This window comes from Puma concolor, chromosome B1 (assembly GCF_028749965.1).
Source record: "Puma concolor isolate L17-30 chromosome B1, mPumCon1.1.hap2, whole genome shotgun sequence".
In the NCBI taxonomy this organism is placed as follows: Eukaryota; Metazoa; Chordata; class Mammalia; order Carnivora; family Felidae; genus Puma; species Puma concolor.
In genome coordinates, this window is record NC_141670.1 from 75,233,741 (window position 1) to 75,249,795 (window position 16,055).

Here is a 16,055-nt window from a genome sequence, read left to right on the forward strand (position 1 = left end):
CATACCTCCCTCCCTCTCTGCTCATTCCTAAGGCAGCCGCAGAAGTGAGCTGTGATTTCCCAATAGTGTCCTGAGCCAAAATGCATGAGGACACATAGGAGCAGATCCAGACTTGCTGGCCCCACAGAGATTACACAAAGCTTGGCCCAAAACATGGAACAATGTGAGCATGTATGAGGTGCTGAACATTCCATTGACGGTCTGCGTGTCAGATGCAATGCTTGCATTCCCACGGGTCTGGCACAAGGCCTGCTTTCTAGGCCTTCAGGTAAACACAGACTCTGCTCCCGAGAAGACACACACTAACAGCCTAATTTGGCTTTTGAGCCTTTTGAGGACAAGACTGCTGTATCTCAAAGCTGTTGCACCTCCTATATCGGGGCTTTTCTGTGCGCAGGAAATTATATACTCTTCCCCCAGGATCACACACATACATACCCATCAGCAGAGCAAGTTGAGGATAAAACACAACTCCCATAAACAGGAACTTTATTAAACTACATGTTACATAAAAGAACATATAAATGAGCCTTTAAATACATTCAGTTCATCTTAAACAAATTTATATAGAAATTTATTTACATTTCTGCATTAGATACTTAAATTATTTTTCAAAGCTTACTACCAATAAAAGGTAATAGAATGATCACCTGCTCACACAGATGCATACACATAGGGTCCACAGGGCTAAGTAAAATGCCGCTTCTCAAGAAACTCAGCTTATTAGATTTCAAAGCAACAACACATTCTGAAGGTGCTTTATTTTAAGCAGGCCTTTGACGTTGAGGCCTCTGCTACGGAGGTGCTGGGGGTTGGTTTGGAGAAGCTGGTCCTGGGGCAGGTGGGTCCTTGGTTGTTGATAATAATAGCTCCCTCTTTGAGCTAAGGGACCTTTAGAAGCCATCACTGAAGCTGTGCCCCGACTTCCGTAGACTGGGAAACAGAGGCTTAGGGAGAGGGAGTGATTTGCCAAAGTCACATAGCATCAGTGACCAAGCAGGGACTGGGACCCTGGTTCCCAGGATCCTACCTGGAGGTCCTGACCCCATCGCTATCCACAAACTTTTGATCTCTTTCGTCCTTTTCCACCCAACCATGGGCCCTGTGCCTTGAATGTTGTTATCTGCACGGTTAAATATAGGATTTCTTAGGCTTTTTGAGATGGTGAAAAACACTATAGGATTCCCATAACCATTTTGTGGGGCCCGTGAAATACGTATTCAAGGCTATTTTTATAAGAGATTTTGCGGTCAGGTGCCTTACTTCTTCAATCATAAAATTTACCTTTTCAATTTGGCTGACTTAGGGAAGCTCAGTTTCCAATTAATTTGGATGAAAGGCAACATTCTACAGGAGGAAGATTGTAACATCAACCATGTGGATTCGCTGAAATCCATTTACCACTGTTGGATCTACACCAAGGTGTCACTACAATTTCAATAAATGACCAAAAGTGAAAAAGAGTGGGGGGTGACTTTAAAATAACAAGAAAGTTTCCAGAATTGCTTCATTTCCTAATTAGCCTCAAAAGGAAGTAGTGAAATGGGCAGTGAGTAGAAACAGTACACGTTTTCTCCCTTTTGAATAAAGCCTTTTTTTCCCAAAAATTTCCTGATGATATAAATTCTCCTGAAAGTAGTTTCTTTTTTTTTGTTGTTTTTGTTTTTAGTTTTTTTTTTGTTTTTTGCTTTTGGTTTAAAAAAATTTGTTTTTTTCTCAGGACTTAAAAACCATTGTACCACAAAGAACAGACATCGACATTAAGAAGCATCATCAGTGGCATAAATAATACGCACAGACCCTCCCGGCTTTGTGTTGCATTCGCAAGAGAAGGAAGGGCTGGCTGCAGGCAGAGAGAGAAGGGAGGGACAAGACTGGGAGACAGAAGGGTTTGTTTTTCCCTGTAACTAGAGCGATCCCAGGTCATAGCAGCCTTCACTCAGTTTTATAAGATACACAAATGGGAAAACACAGAAGGGGCAGGTGTGCTCAGCCAAACAGCCCCTCAATGCCTTTCCATTAAAATATGGCACTTCTAAGTTCCAGAAGATCCAGCATTTCTCCCAGGGGCTGCTCCCCGTCTGCAGGGAAGGCGCTGCCCATGGTGCCTGTCCTGAGCACATGGGAGCATCCGATTTCCACACACCAGTCTCACTTTCCCTCCTGCTCACAAGCAAACCCTCACCCGAAGTCACACACAGAAAGAGGAGCAACACAGAGAGCCTTCGAGGAGACGGTGCCAATCACAGAGCACCCAGGGCCTGCAGAGAAGTCCAGTTGCCAGCAATGGACGGTGTGTGGGCAGGTGGAACCCTGAGGCCAGGGAACACAGGAAAATGAAAATGTCTTCATATTAAGGGTTTTGTCTTTTTTCCCAGGAGGCATTTCATTCTGCAAAAGGAACTAAAATATGCAGTTTTTGTAATATTCAAAAATAAGTTTGGAATAGAAAAACTGGCCAAAATTCTTTTACTCTGTACGGAAGAATGTCATCTCAGACATCTATGTTTTTCATGCAGTGTCTGCTTGGGGAGGAGTATGTGAGGTGCCGGCCGTCATGGTGCACATCCAGACGGGGGACTTTACAGCAGGAGGGGTCACAGTGAGTGGCAGTCCACCAGCCTCCTGGACCACACCTTCGGTGACATGAGCGTTAGTGGCTGGCACCAGGGGGTGACTTTATGTGAACAGAGACATCCAGTGCTGGACTGTCACAGGAGTCAGTCCTCACCACCTGAGCCCCCAGCAACGAGAGGACAGACACCTATCACTTCCGTAAGGGATCGAGGATTTTCCCCAGTGTGGTCGGATCTGAGTTTTTCAGTCTGAGGGAGGCCCTTTCCCCAGCCCCTCGGCCCTTTGGAGGTGTCTCTGTGTTGGCACTGGGACCCCCAGCAGACTCCGGACACTTTTTGGGGGCCCGGGCGCTACTGGCCCGCCGCAGGGTGCCGCTGTCCTTGGGGATGGCATCCTCGGGGCTACCCTTCGGCCTTGGCTGACGCTGGGAAACAGTCCGAGTGATGCCAGGAGCCTTGGCCACGGGAGGAGAATCTGTTCTCATGGACCGAGATGAGGACGCAACTGTGTTCCGGGCAAAGCTCGGCACGGGAGGTGGGACACGGGGGACGCTGGGGGGCGGCGGGGCCTTGGGCTCCTCTTCGGGGCTCTCAGAGTTGGAGCGGCAGATCTTATTTTCCTCGGGCTTCTGTCTGGGGACGTTCCTGAGGGGCTTGGCGCTGGGCTTCTTGAACGAGCCCCTGGGCTGCAGGGGGTGCTCCTTCCCGGGCCGGACGCTGCCAGAGCTGCTGCTCCCCCTCGCCAGCTTCGGCTCCTCCGGCACGGTCACAGCCCCTGTAGAGGGCCTCCTGGGCGACACGTCCGAGGTCCCCCGCACGGAGCTCCGGCGCGACCACTGCTGCTGTGCTGGGCTGCTGGGGGTGTCCCCAGAAGGCCGCTTCCAGCCCACCGAGCTGCGGCTTGACCTGGAGATGGGCACCACTTTACGCATGCTCTCGCTCTCGGAGGCTGTCAAGGTCCGCACGGGCTTGGGCGCCGCCCCTTGGCTCCGCCTGGCACTCACTGCCTTGGAGGTCCCTTGGGATGCCTCTCTGAGGGAGCTTCTCTTTGGTGTTGTCGCATCCTTCCCTTTGGCAGGTCTGTCCCTGGGAAGGGCGTCCTTGCAGATGGGCTCACTCTTCCTGGAGAGGGGAGCAGAAGCCTCCCCGGGGGGGCTGGAAGGAGGGTGAGAGGAGACCTGGCTGCCTGTCTCTCCAGCCCCAGAGGACAGGGAGCCATCCCCACCGCCCCCCTCCCCTGGCTCCGAGCAGTCCAGGGTTAGCGAGCAGTCGGTGGCATCCGAGATGTAGAACAAAGGGCCGGGGTCTTTGCTCTCAGGGTCGCTGCTGCCTACAGATACCAGAGCCTCACCACTAGGTTGGTCGGGGGCAGATCCGTTATTCCCCTGCAGGGCTGGGCTGAGATCCCCTGGGGCACTTGAGCTCACAGGCAGCAGGCCACTGTGGCTGGCAGCGAGGGACTGCGTGCTCCCATCCCCCAGAGACACCGGCTCCGCGGAGCTGAGGTCATTCAGGGTCAGCCGGGGCACCTCCTCTGGGCCCTTGGGTCCCTGGAGGTCGAACTGAGCCAGTCCTGTCACCAGCTCATGCTCCTTAATCCCCAGAGCCAATGGTGAGAGAGGAGGGGACCGGGCGGGAGCCAGGCCCATGGGCTCGCTGTTCCTCTTTTGGAGGATGCCCACCCCACTGCGCCGAGCTCGAGGGAAGAGGGGCGCAGGGTCCTCGGGTCGGGGGACTGGGAGCTGGCTCTGCCAAGATGAGGGTGGCTCAGGGGCCTCCTCCTGGCTCTGTGAGGCCTGAGGTCTGCGTGCGTGGCTGGGGTCCTGGGCCCTCGGGCCCCCAGGCTCCATCCAGGCCAGTGTGGGCCGGGCTTGCCGGGGGCTGCTCCGGGGCAAGCTGTTAAACTTGCTGGGCTCCTCGGGGCTGCCGGTGGAACTCTCCAGGAAGGTCAGCAGCTCCCGGTCAGCAAAGGCGCCCAGGGAAAGGCGAGAGCGGCGGGCGTTAGGAGGTCGGTAGGAAGGGCTGACGGGCCTGGGCTGCAGGAAGGGGGGCAGGTCCTCTGTGCCCTTCTTGGTCAGCAGCTCCACATCATTCTCACTGCTGCTCCGGCAGAAGCCCCCGAGCTCCCCAGCTGCCCAGGAGCGACGCTTCTGCTCCCGCTCCTTCAGCCGCTGCAGCTGTCTCAGCTCCTGCACCGCTCGGTCCTGGTTGTCCTGAACGAGGGGTGGAGAGAAGCCCCAAGACGCATGAGACGTGTGGAACGTGTGTGCAACTCCAGAGCCACCTGCCCTAAGACTCCAGTGAGATATACACGCAGGGAGGAGAGCCCAGCGTAAGCTTCACCAAGAGAGATACTGGTGTTTGCACCTGTGTGGGTGTGGACAGGGCTAGTTCTCCCAAAGCTGCGTGGGGGTGGCCCCACCAATCTAAGCTTATCATCCCTGGGCCCAACTTGCAGCTTTCCAGTCAAGGCACTGTCCTCTAAATGTAGGCTGTGATTCCACACATGCCTGCCACCTCATTTCCAAGGGAACCCAACTTGGCTTCTAAGCAGGGCAAGATGGAAAGGACTTCCAGGGAAGGGGGAGTTAAGCAATGGCGGAGAGGGAAAAAAAGGAGTCAGAGATCAAACCTCCCTGGGGCATCTGTGTTGACTGCATCTACACACACACGAGCAGCACATTCTACTTAACGCTTTGGATGCATAAATGTATATGCTAGATATTAAGAGATGCCTTTCAAATCTCTGTTCCCTGAATGCTCTTCAGTAAAGAACACCAGAGAGGTCATGTTGGCTCTGTCCCTCATGCTCCACCCCCTTCCACAATCAGACAAGATGATTTGCTTTATAAATCCTTCGATTACCCTTCACCCAGCTCCAAGTACCCAGGCCTCACCCCAGCAAAACTGAACCAGAACAAATGTATATGCTAAAGCACATTTTACCAGCTGGCTGTGCACTTTAAATATATTTGTATCACCTAAATACATCTGTATCGTTGCAGCCCGGTCCTCTCCGCTCTCGCCATTGGCTCTGGGGATTAAGGAGCATGAGCTGGTGACAGGACTGGCTCAGTTCGACCTCCAGGGACCCAAGGGCCCAGAGGAGGTGCCCTGGCTGACCCTGGATGACCTCAGCTCCGTGGAGCCTGTGTCTCTGGGGAATGGGAGCATGCAGTCCCTCGGTGCCAAGTCCCTCGGATCTCACAAGCCACGCCTGTTATTGGTAGTACTTTTTACTTGAAGATCAATTTCCTCAAATGGTGGACTTCCCCTCCAAGTTTCCTCGAAACTCTGGCTCTGGCTGGGGAGGCATGGCCCTTCCTGCAGCTCTGGTCCAGCCTCTCCAGTGTCCCAGGTCCTCCAGGCCCTCTCCCCGAAAGCTGCCTGCGGTGGGAGTGGGGCCAGGTCCTGGCGCTCAGAACAGCTGGGCGGAGAGAATCGCACGGGTGGCCTCTTGGGCCTGCAGAATTCTGACAGGGAGTGAGGGCCTCAGAAAGAGCCAGTTTGGCCTCTACCACCCACCACCGCCCACCTCTGCTGAGCTCACTGCTTGGACAAGGGAGAGGAAACGTGGCCACAGGCTCAGCCTCCTTCTCTTAGCTGGAGAGAGGAAGGAGGGGTTGAGGACTCAAGTCACTCTGGCCTACTCAGGGCTGGAGGGAAATGTGACCAGTCCCGCAAAGGAATTCAGCTATGGACAAACCTGCATTTAAATACGGGGGAGGGATAACGCACACAAGTATTTGGTTCCTCACCACCACCTGAAGTAAAGGGATGTCGTTTTGTCTTTAACGGACAGATGAGAAGTTGTATTTGCAAAGCCAAGGAACCCAGAGTTTTCTGGCTCCTACACTGAACCCAGAGATGACTGGAATTGGAGGCTAAAGGGCAAGAAACGTGGCCGTATTGCTCAGACGGCAGCAGACCCCTAAGCGCTTGAGGATTTCTAAGCCTGCTCTGGCTGAGGAGGACACGGTTTCTGCGGTGCCCACTGCCTGGCAATAGCCGTGGTGCCCGAAACAGGTGAGAGAACACCTTCCAATCATCCCACCGCAACAAAGGGTTCCCCCAAAGGGGAAATTCTCTCCTGGGGAGGTGGGGGAGGGAGACACTCAGGATCTTCAAAGAAACTTGTTAATATCACAGCTGCCATCATAGATGAACTTTACTAACATAACGCTTTCAGGGCATCAAAGCAGGTGTTGGTGTGAGCAGCACCGTAGCGGAGGAAGCCAACGCTGGGCTCCCGGCGACCGGGAGGTGCTCGGGGCCAGGATGGCACAGACACTTCCCAGTAACCCCAACTGAGAGCATGGCAATGCTGCCTGAGCCAGACTTCCCTGAAAGCGTGGAAATGCTGACCCATCTTTCTGCCAGGGACAGAGGGCTGGGTGCAGAAAGTGAAAAACAAAAATCCAAACAACTCAGAAAACAGGGAGATGCCATCGGCCATACCTTAACCGCTTTGTTGAATTTGACACAAAAATCTCTAAAGATCTGAAGGCACTCGTCCAGTTTCATGGTTTCTTTGTCTTCACAGAAAAAGTCTATAAGGGTGTGGGCCTCGTCCTGGAGCTCTTGCTTCCAGCGCTCCAGTTCTGTCAGCTTTTCCACAGCGAACTGCGGGAAAACAAACAAGCACACACTCAAGTCAACAGCAGTGAGGAGACTCTCTGTGCGCCGTCTAGTGCCCGGGGAAGCCGTGCTCCTGGGCTCAATTTCAAGTCGAGAAGGGAAGGTGGATTGCAAACCCAATGCACTCAGAGCCAAAAGGAAAATAATTCAACCCAAACAAAGCCCTGGGGAAGCAAGGTGAACTCCTGTGTAAAGGCCTAGAAGCAACAAATGAGCCTAAAGAGCTTTAATCTACAGAATGCCTCTGACAAAATGGTGGCCTTTAAGGCTACTGAAAAATGACATAGGCGTAACGTTGGTTTTATTAAGGAAAACTCATTCTGTATCTGTTCTTCCTTCTAAGTGAGTCTTGGGGCGCCCAGGTGGCTCAGACGGTTGAGTGTCGTCGGACTTTGGCTCAGGTCATCATCTCATTGTGAGTTCGAGACCCACCACTGGGCTCGCTATTGTCAGCACAGAGCCCACCTTGGATCCTCTGTCCCCTTTCTCTCTCTCTCTCTCTCTCAAAAATACATAAACATTAAAAAAAAGGTCTGATATTGGCCAAGGGTTCACTTCAGGGTGCCAAAAGTCACTCGTACTGATGAGTTATCCTGTGGAGGAGGAGTTTAAGCCTCACCTCTAGTGACCTGTATCAGGGTCAGTGTCATCCCATAGGACTGGAAGCCCCTGTGCCTAGACAAATGCCCCAGCCAAGACTTCCTAACCATGGTGCTTATCCAAGTCAGCTCAGAAGCTGTGTCGACAGTGCATGCTCATACCCCACCCATGCGATTCAGTACGTCTGAGGTGTAACTGCCACTGGTATTTTATTAAAACTGCAGGAGACCCCGATGAGCCCCCATGGACAGGAATTACTGCCCTACACAAATCCTCTACACAAATCACCTCCTCCTCATTCTTCCAGGACAAAGTCTCCAGTGCCCCTATAGATTCAGGTGCCGAACACAACAAAGAAACAGAAACGAAAGAGGTTTGCTCTCCTCCAGTGAGCTCTCAGCCCTTTCAGGATGGGGACCTATCAGGTGCACGAGCACACTTCCCTGACATGTTGGGGACATTTCATGTTGAGCTGAAATGAGGAAGCAGCAGGTTAGAGGAGCCACAGCCGCATGGGGACCAAATTGCTTGGGATCACACTCAAGTCAACCTTCTTTTTCACCAGGGAACAAGGCTTATGTGAAGAAGGAATGCGTGAAGTACGTGACTTTATAAATCACACAGATCTTGTTCTTAAAAAGGCTTCTATTTGAGACACTTCCTTTGAGTGGAAGGACCGGCCTAGGAAATGTGAAGCGATGGACTGCCCACCCTCAGGGAGTGGGATCGCTGCTGAAACATGCTTGGAGAAGGAAGAGAAGTTCTGAGGAGACACGTCACCTCTCACCCACTCCCACACACTCTCCCCCATAAGAGTCCTTTCCTTACACCAAACACACTCAAGAGGTAGCAGGAAACCAAAACTATTCAGGAAACGAGATACCAGAGAAAGTAACCATCTGAGTCAGTAGCCCGAGGCAGTGTGCGCATTCGTGCTGCATTATTCTTTATGGAGAGAAGGGTATTCATGAAAAGATAAATCTTTGCCTGTCATTCTTCCACAGGGGGAAAGGTGGATTCCAGCCAAGAAAAACTCAACAGCAGAAAAATAGGACTCTTGACAAGAATCTATCTACATGGGATAGATTAGCTTAGCTCCTCCTCCCATGTCTCATCACTAGATCCTGTGGGGATCGAGAGAAAACCAGGAAGGAAAAACTTAACATGCACTGTGGTCACCCTTAGGACTTGGGAAAGTGAAACATTCCGAATATGGGTGTGAAAAATCACCCGGATCAGTCTTTTGCCAAGACTTAATTTTTGCAGTCAGGACCACAAATGGCCGTCCAGAGCCACTGGCCAAGTATACACTGGCCAAGTATAATGGACAAGGTATCAGTAGCCGTGCCAGGAGACTCCACTTTCCGTGTCTCACTTGTTTGCTCCAGACTAAAGTTCCAAAGCAATGTATTCGTTATTTCTTGCCCAGAGGGTCAAAATACTGAAAGAGATTTGCAAGACTGTGTTCTTGTCTTTTCTCTGCTCAAAAAACTTCAATGTTTCCCCATGGCTAAGAGCACAAAGTCCAACGTTTTCCCTTCATGGCCTGACCCTACCCTACCTTATAAAATTAATACCTGCCCCCCCCCCACCATTTAAAAAGAAATTGAATATAAAAAAGAAAAATAAATAGCTGTATGAGAACATTTTATTTACAAAGATAAAAATGATTACGAGAAAGAAGCATTTAGAGTCAAATAAGGATGCCTTTAAAGAGCAGCCTAGAGGCACGGCTAAGACAGAGCTGCTTTTCATCATAAACCTTTCTGTGCTGCTATGTAGCATAAAATATTAATATTTAATGTAAGAGCCAGGGAATGAGAGATCCAGGATTCTCATCTCACTGTGGGATGGGCCTTCCCCCCCGTATTTCTGGATTTCTCTAATTTGTCTGCATGTGCTTACTGCTAAGAGCTTTCCTACCTGTTAGACCGTAATTTTTTTTTTGATGTATGTTTATTTTTGAGAGAGAGAGAGAGAGAGAGAGAGAGAGAGTGAGTGGGGGAGGGGCAGAGAGAGAGAGGGAGACACAGAATCCGAAGCAGGCTCCAGGCTCCGAGCTGTCAGCACAGAGCCCGATGCGGGGCTCGAATCCCTAGACTGTGAGATCATGACCTGAGCCGAAGTTGGACGCTTAACCAACTGAGTCACCCAGGTACCCCAGCTTTCCTACCCGTTAGGTATTTTATGGTGGTGTTTGCATTGTGGAGAAAAATCTGTGCACTTTAAACAGAGTATTTGTTTGGTTATATCTGAAAGAAAATACATATTTAATCATAAAAATAAACGTGCAGCAGAACCAAACAAAGTGTTTGCTGATGGGAGCTGCAACTTCCAATATTTGATGTAGCTTAATTCCGAGGAAACGAGTGAAAGCTGAGGTTGGCAGGACCTTCGGAGCATGCCGTTCCCGGCACCAAGGGTGGCCGTGCCGCACATGTGCCACCTCGAAAGGCGCAAAGCACGGATACTGACGGTAGCATACCACTTCCCTGGAGACCAAAAGCATGCAAAGCTGCCCCTTTTTTTTAAATAAGGAAGATACGAGAAGTATGTCAGACTATGTGATTAGTGAGTCACAGTGAGCTGTCACAAACACGTCCACTCGGCTATTTTTCGTTGATGTTATTCAGAGCAGCTCCCGACACACCCTGTGCGGCTTGATGTGTTTGGGGTGTTGATAGTCACGGCTATCGTGTGTGCTCCCATTCTCATTATGAAAACATGCCAAAACCTGGCTTGTTTCTTGAATAAAAACAAGTGAAGGAACAACAGCCCAAGTTCTCAGGTGTCTATGATTTCCGTGGAACTCCCTTCTGTCGTCCAAAAGTTGGATTAGGAGGCAAGAACTCGTACGCTGCGGTTTCGAAGCAAAACCTGAGCTGCCACACATATGCCGCCAAGGGTCAGCACCACATGCCGATACCAGTTGGCTACAGCGCGGGGCAATGATGGACGGGGAGCAGGGGTAAAGGGAGGCCAGCCCTAAACAAACACCTTACGTGCAGACCTCATTCGACAACGCCTGCCAGAAAACCAATGCGGCAAGGAATGGGCATTGAAATACAAAGTTCCTTCTACTGAGCTGGGGAAAAAAATATATGAACCGGAACCCGCTGCTTCCACAAACGCGTGCAGATTTAACCAGCCCTGCCGGGTGCCTGGAGCCGAAACGAGAGACGGACTCAAATCACCCACAAACCTGAAGGAAATCTTCCACCTGCTGACAAAGTTCACCATCCCGCTGAATGTTTTCCCTCAGAGATCTCGTCCTGATAAAGAGCGAGCGCAGTTCTGCCTCCGTGTTATCCAGAGATAATCTGAAAGAAGAAAGGGGAGAGAGTGGGCAGTTGGCACAGGGAAGCCATGTGTCACACAGGCACGTCAAATGAGACTAGCCATTGGTCAAACCAAAAACAGAAGGGCAGAACTACCGCGATGACATTTACCACCCCTGTACTTAGACTCAGATACTTAGACTTCCCTCTGGAACCAATGCAAAAGCTCTAACTCACGGAAAGCAAGGCAGTGTAGACATTAAGGGCAATAAGGAGATACTAAGCAGACTTCATGCGGCCACAGACAGCCAGAGTAAGCACTCGGTATTTCAGAGAGAACTAATCATGCAGCTAACAATTCTGCAAAGAAATGACAGAACTGATCACAAGGCCTTTGTTACATACATCACATCAAGACTGGTAGTGCACTGAGTGATATTTTTGTCACCAGGTAAAGTGAATAGGTGATACCTAAAACCCAGTGCAATTCACTTAGCAAATTCATAGACTAGAATGCTTTCCTGCTTCTATCGCAAATTCTAACTTTTCGTCGTGCAATCACGTTTTCCACCTTCACTGGTCGTCAGCATCCATTTATGATCTGTCTGTACTTCACCAGGATACCTCATCTTCTATTTCAAAGAAACAAACTTTACTGACTAGGTTTTTTTCTAAGACAGCATCTAGCTAAACTTTCCCATCTAACCAGAAATGTCAGAACAAAAATGTAATGATTATTTGTATGTACACCTCTTAGTAACATTTCTATACTAGTCAGAGGAAAAAATATTCTCACACAAGTTTCTTTCAGAAATTCAAACCCGAAACAGTTTATATCTTTTAAGATGCTCGTTCTTTGGGGGAATAATCTGAAAATCTATAAACAGGAACTATGAACTATTCACAACTTTGGACCAATAATTTCCCTTTGGGAAAGACATGTAATCTGTGGCTAGATGTTCACAGTTAATAATACTGAGCCACTGGCCAATGACAGGGCTTAGCTTGAAAAGCTGCGGCTTGTGTATTTATGCATATGGTTCATGGCTCCCCTAACTAGAAACAGTCACACAGATAACAAGCAGGTAACACGAAGGGTGCCGGAGCCAGCTTGCAAGAGGCCACTGTGGGTGTTGGCATCCCCTCCCAGCTCCTCCCTCAGTAAGGCCACACGGGTAGCTTGAAATCTGCCACCATAGCAGTATTTACACTATGGAAATCAGCAGGTGCTACAAATTAGGGCTTCTTTCTGGGAAAGCTGGTTATTGAACATTTACCACTGGATACATACATATGTGCTGTAAATTTAAAAACACGGAACTCTGGGGATCCTGGGTGGCTCAGCTGGTTGAGGGTCCGACTCTTGATTTTGGGTCAGGTTGTGATCTCACAGCTCATGAGTTCGAGCCCCACATCAGGCTCTGCACTGACATGACAATGCGGAGCCTGCCTGGGATTCCCTCTCTCCCTCTCTCTCCACCCCTCCCGTGCTCTCTCTCAAAATAAATAAACTTACAAAAAATAAAAGCAAGGAACTCAACATAGTACATATACACAGATTATAGCTACATTAAAACACACATTTACACTGGGATAAGAAGCAAATTAAAGTGACATAAACACAGCTTTATGTTCGGTAGCTACTTTCTCTGTTGAGTGACGAATTTAAATACAATCCTTTCACAACCCTTGGTATGGTTCCAACTTCTTCTAATGCAATAGAAAATCAATGTACCATGTTAGATTCTACAGGGAAACAGCCCTGGACGTTTGACTGATATATGCCAACTCCCGAGGTAATAGGCTGTGTTGTTTGAGCTCTACCTGTTGGGTGTGGAGGGATTTGAAGTTCTCAATCCATACTGTTTTTACACTGATGATATTCATTAGGAAAGACTGAAATGGGGTTTTCAGCTTAAAAATAAAAGATTAAGTTTTCAAAACCCCCAATTTCCAAAGATGCACACACACCTCTGTAAGCAAATAAAAGAAAGGTCTGAAAATTCAACAAGACAAAACTTTTTAAAGTTATAATACCTTCACCAGTTTTCATTAAAAAATAGCTTCAAAAAATGTGAATCTTGGGGCGCCTGGGTGGCGCAGTCGGTTAAGCGTCCGACTTCAGCCAGGTCACGATCTCGCGGTCCGGGAGTTCGAGCCCCGCGTCAGGCTCTGGGCTGATAGCTCGGAGCCTGGAGCCTGTTTCCGATTGTGTCTCCCTCTCTCTCTGCCCCTCCCCCGTTCATGCTCTGTCTCTCTCTGTCCCAAAAATAAATAAACGTTGAAAAAAAAAAAATGTGAATCTTACAATTCACTTTCAGTCTTCCTTGCTTACCTAGCAGCCTCCTGAACGTGATGCAATTTTTCAGAAAAGTTTAGAAGAATGGCATCTTTCTTTTGGGCTTCCTAGAATAAAAACAGAATTTTCTCTCACTGTATGTATAAAACTGGAAGGAAACAATTTTCCCAAGGCTTAAAGGAACCTTAAAGTTCTTGTTTTTATGCTTGGTATATTCAAAGCAATTCACTGAAACATGAACTCTGATATTGTTAACAAGATTTGCCAGAACTCCCCTACTCTCAAGATATATGTAACTTCCCAGAGCAACCGATCCTGACGTGAAATACAATTCACGTGCATGCAGAGTCAATGCAAGTGGGTGGTAGCTTAGCAGGGCCCATTGTTTCTAAGAGAATCCAATAAATCCTGCTTAAATACCACCCATACCTATGAGTGTGCCTGTATACGACCAAGATACCTTCAGCTGTTAAACCAGTTTGCAAAGTGACTTTAATCAGAAGGTGCGCAAGCCATGGAGGTATTTGCATTCTTCATCTGCTCAGAGGATACAAGGAAGGTAGGTATGAAGGAAGCAATCACCAACTCCGGAAACATCCCCACATGGGTAGGGACCAAGTTACAGAGAGCACCTGGATACGTGGATCTAAAAGGACTGCCAGGGGAGCACCGGGTGGCTCATTTGGTTAAGCGTCTGACTCTTCATTTTGGCCTAGGTCAGGATCTTACAGTTCGTCAGACCGAGCCCCATGCTGGGCTCTGAGCTGACAGCACAGAGCCTGCTTGGAATTCTCTCCCTCTCTTTGCCCCTCCCCCCACTCACACGCTTTTCTCTCAAAAAAAACAAAACCAAAACCAAAACGACAACAACAAAAACCTTTTAAATAAATAAATAAAAGAACTGCCAGAAGGCTACCTTCAAGGCACATAGGGTAAGGAAGACATTTTCTGGTTTTAATGCCCTGAAAATTAACTTTTAAATTAGCCCTGAGTTCAACATGTCCTTTGTCTTCTGAAGAATGTCATAATAATTGTGTGTATTATTTATGGAGCGCTTACTCTGTGCCAAACACGAGTCTGGCACGTTATGAAATGATCCCCTTCAACCCTGTTGGTTACCTGTTTTGCAGTATCACTAGCCCCATGATTAGATGAAGAAATTGAAGGTCTTAATGTTTCAGTAACTTGTCTGAGGAAGTACAGCTAATAAAGGACAAGTCAAAATCCTAATTCCATCCTGTTCTGAAGCTCACACTAGAAACAAGCCCAGCTTCCTCCCCAGCTTAAACCTACATCTGTGTGATTGCTGTCAAAACAACAAAGGTGATCCAGTGAAGGAAAAACAAATCGATGTAATTCGTAATTTGAGATAATTTAACAACAAAGAGGCAACTGTCTTTGGCTGACTTTCCACTTTGTAATTGGTTGTTTCGGTATCACAAAGACCCAGTCAGAAATGGAGGTGATGGACAGGGGGAAGATACCAAACCCTGTGCTCGTGGCAAGGCGAGCTAACCTATAGTTCACAGAGGGACACCGGTGGAGGTGATTTTTTTCATTGCTCTGACCCCTTCACTCTACACTTACAAATCTAGTCAACCCAACACTGGGAATGTCTCACACCCAGGCCTCTGCTCTCCATCCGCGTGGCTAGGACTCTGATTCTCAGCTCTTGCCAAGCGATCAGAGCCAACTTCTGCCAAGAGGTGCCCTATTTCTAGTTCTCTCTCCACTGCAGCCCATTCTCATTATTGCCTTATTTTCCTAAAAACAAAGCCAACCTGCTCATGCCATTATGCCGTGCATGAACTTCTGTTGGCTCCAAAACGCTACAGCATGAATCCAAATTCCCCAGCATTTAGGATGTGAACCCTTCATAATCGGGTTTTGCCAACCCTGTCCCCTGCCTCCCCCACCCCCTCCTCTTTCCTACTGTCCTACAACCCTAGGCACAGTTCAGCTCAGGAATCTGCAGAGTGCTTCTGCAAACAGAACCTTCTTAGAACCCACCACACCCTTTCCTATTTCCGTGTGATGCCCCCTTACACCTGGGAAAAACCTCCCCACCTCCGGGGACGATTCACACTCATTCTCTCTCTGAAGTCACCATTTCCACATACCTGTGCAACAAAGTGCAGAAGATTCATCCCAGGCTTGTTTGCTTTTGTGTCTGCCAATTTGAGCAAAGAAGACAATTTAAATCCTACTGCATTGCCAGCATACCCTCCCTAAAGAAGACAAATCAAAAGAAAAAATATATACATATACCTCTGCACAGACAAATAAAGTGAGAAACGCAACATTTTAATGCTTTTGAATTTTACTTACTGCATTCATGATGTTCCCCGCCTGCAGCACCAAGTGTAATATTGAATGTAGCTCCTCACACAGCATCAGCTCTGTCAAAAAAGAACACACCACAGTCCCTTCAGCTTAAATGCACACGACAGCGACCACATCCAAGTTCAGGAGAGTCTGAAGCAAACTCTGACCCTACACTGCATGCAAAAACTGGAGGAAACAAATAAAGCAGCACATGCTGTGGTAGATCTAATGCACCATTTGCTACCGGTAATCCACGTCCTAGTGTTTACCTGGGAATCGAATAGGTATGATAGTTAAGTTTCACAAAATACTTCCATAATGAAAGGTTTCAAGTAGTGG

General features: G+C 48.7%; 1 protein-coding gene across 4 annotated transcripts in view; it reads right to left on the minus strand.

Moving 5' to 3' along the window:
* Window positions 1-472: 472 nt before the first annotated feature.
* The window catches only part of FHDC1 (FH2 domain containing 1), a 43,050-nt gene continuing 27,467 nt past the window's right edge, over window positions 473-16,055 (minus strand). For all 4 annotated transcript variants that reach the window (XM_086704088.1, XM_086704090.1, XM_086704087.1 and 1 more), the window contains exons 7-12: window positions 15,720-15,790; window positions 15,512-15,619; window positions 13,428-13,498; window positions 11,017-11,134; window positions 7,035-7,199; window positions 473-4,789 (exon numbers count right to left, since the gene is read on the minus strand). In XM_086704088.1, coding sequence (XP_086560214.1) covers window positions 2,768-4,789; window positions 7,035-7,199; window positions 11,017-11,134; window positions 13,428-13,498; window positions 15,512-15,619; window positions 15,720-15,790 — 2,555 coding nt within the window. In that variant the 3' untranslated portion in view covers window positions 473-2,767. The remainder of the gene's footprint in view (window positions 4,790-7,034; window positions 7,200-11,016; window positions 11,135-13,427; window positions 13,499-15,511; window positions 15,620-15,719; window positions 15,791-16,055) is intronic.